The sequence below is a fragment of the Saccostrea cucullata genome, unplaced genomic scaffold (genome assembly GCF_032062105.1).
Source record: "Saccostrea cucullata isolate Sc308-1 unplaced genomic scaffold, CSIRO_AGI_Scuc_v1 ctg1623, whole genome shotgun sequence".
NCBI lineage: Eukaryota > Metazoa > Mollusca > Bivalvia > Ostreida > Ostreidae > Saccostrea > Saccostrea cuccullata.
In genome coordinates, this window is record NW_026938917.1 from 19,253 (window position 1) to 21,012 (window position 1,760).

Below are 1,760 nucleotides of genomic sequence, written 5' to 3' on the forward strand. Positions count from 1 at the left end.
TTGAAGTTCTAGGTACATCTTAATCTTTAGCAGGGGAAGAGGGAAAGGGTTCTAAAAATATCAATAAAATATACCAATATCTTTTTTAAAGTACAGAATTAACCTACCATCCATATAAAAAACAAATATTTGAGATTTTTATACATAATCAATACGTACATTATCAAAATATGATGAGTAATGCACTCTTTTTATCGATTATTATCTTTGTGAGATCTTTATTTGAAACCATGTTTTAAATTTCTCAATAATGTTTTAAGATTGAAATTGCCAGTGAATTTTTTTTATCAGAATATTTCTAGTTTACCATTGTTCTGTCTTTCCATTGATTGTCGTCCTTGGGGACCAGGATACTTTTCCTCTGGGGTGCCTGCTTGATGCAGTACCGGCACCTAGTAAACAATATTCTCATGAATTATACATTGAATAAAAAAAAACTTTGAATGAAAAAATGAAAATTTAAAAGGTTCAACTTATTCAATTACTTGTTTAAAAACACGTATAATTTTAGATGTTATTTTCAAGATCATGTTTACAACAGCTTCTTTGTATCATTTGCCAATAAACTGTTAAACAATTTGCTTCTAAATAAAAAGAAAATATATATACAGATCTTTTATTTGGAATTTACACAATTTTAATCCTAAGATATGTTAAGCATCTATAACTACAATTAATAACTAAATTTGCATTTTACAAAGCAAACGAAATGCGGTATACCTGATTTCCTTCTACAGTATTATAATTCTTCATCAGGTACTCAATAGCTTGTTTTACTTCATTCAGTTCCATACGAGAGGATGGTTCATGGCTTAATAGACTTTCTACAATGTCTTGTACCTTCTCATTGTTGATATCTTCTAGAGGGGCAAAATTTCCAGTTCTGAGTTGGTCAAATTTACGAGCCTTTACACTCTCATCCATTTTAACATACATTTCATATATAATTAATCCAATACTATAAAAATCTGCCTTTCTGTCGTAGGGATAATAACTTTCCTTTTTTACCTCTGGTGCCATGTAATAAATTGATCCTATATCCGAGGAAGGGCGTGCATTCCTTTCAGAATCTGGGATATCCCCCTCCAAACTTCGGTTTCTGATCCTAGCAAAGCCAAAATCACAAATTTTAGCCCTGCCATCCTTACCAATTAAAATATTTGCTGGCTTGAGATCTCGGTGAATTAAGTTCTTTTCATGAATAAATAGCACTCCATTCAAAATATCAAGAAGTATTCTACACCTTCTTCCATCATTAGCATACATGTCACCGCTCCTTATCATATCCTCTAAGCTTTCAGCGCAAAGCTCTATCAGTATCATTAAGCATGCAACATATTTTGTTTTTACATCAGAATTTCCAGCATTTGTTGTTGAGGTTTCAAATACATGTGATGTATGATAACTGACAATATTTTCATGGGACTCTAATATGTGTAAGATTTTTGATTCATTATATTTGCAAGCCTGAAAGTCACTTTGATCAATTGGAACTAATTTCATTGCACATCGTCTATCGTCTGTAATTTTCCGGACTTCAGATACAGTGCCCTGTCCTCCAGAACCAATCTCCCTGATTATTTGGTAATTGTCTTGAAAGGATGAGTTTTTAATACATTTCTCAATACACTCGGCTTTGTCTCGCTTGTCCTGTTCAGAAGATTCATCGATATCGTTTTCCCCTGAAATTGCTGAGAGTTCATGGTTTACATGGATGGGTTCCTCATCAGAGAACTGTGTTTCCCTGGTATCCATGATGT

At 32.8% G+C, this 1,760-nt stretch overlaps 1 protein-coding gene across 1 annotated transcript; it reads right to left on the bottom strand.

Moving 5' to 3' along the window:
* Positions 1-287: 287 nt before the first annotated feature.
* Positions 288-1,760, bottom strand: LOC134251772 (interferon-induced, double-stranded RNA-activated protein kinase-like). Its single transcript, XM_062734185.1, has 2 exons — positions 721-1,760; positions 288-392 (listed from the first exon to the last, which is right to left on the bottom strand). The coding sequence occupies exons 1-2, from the start codon at positions 1,753-1,755 to the stop codon at positions 288-290; spliced, it is 1,140 nt and encodes a 379-aa protein (XP_062590169.1). The 5' UTR covers positions 1,756-1,760.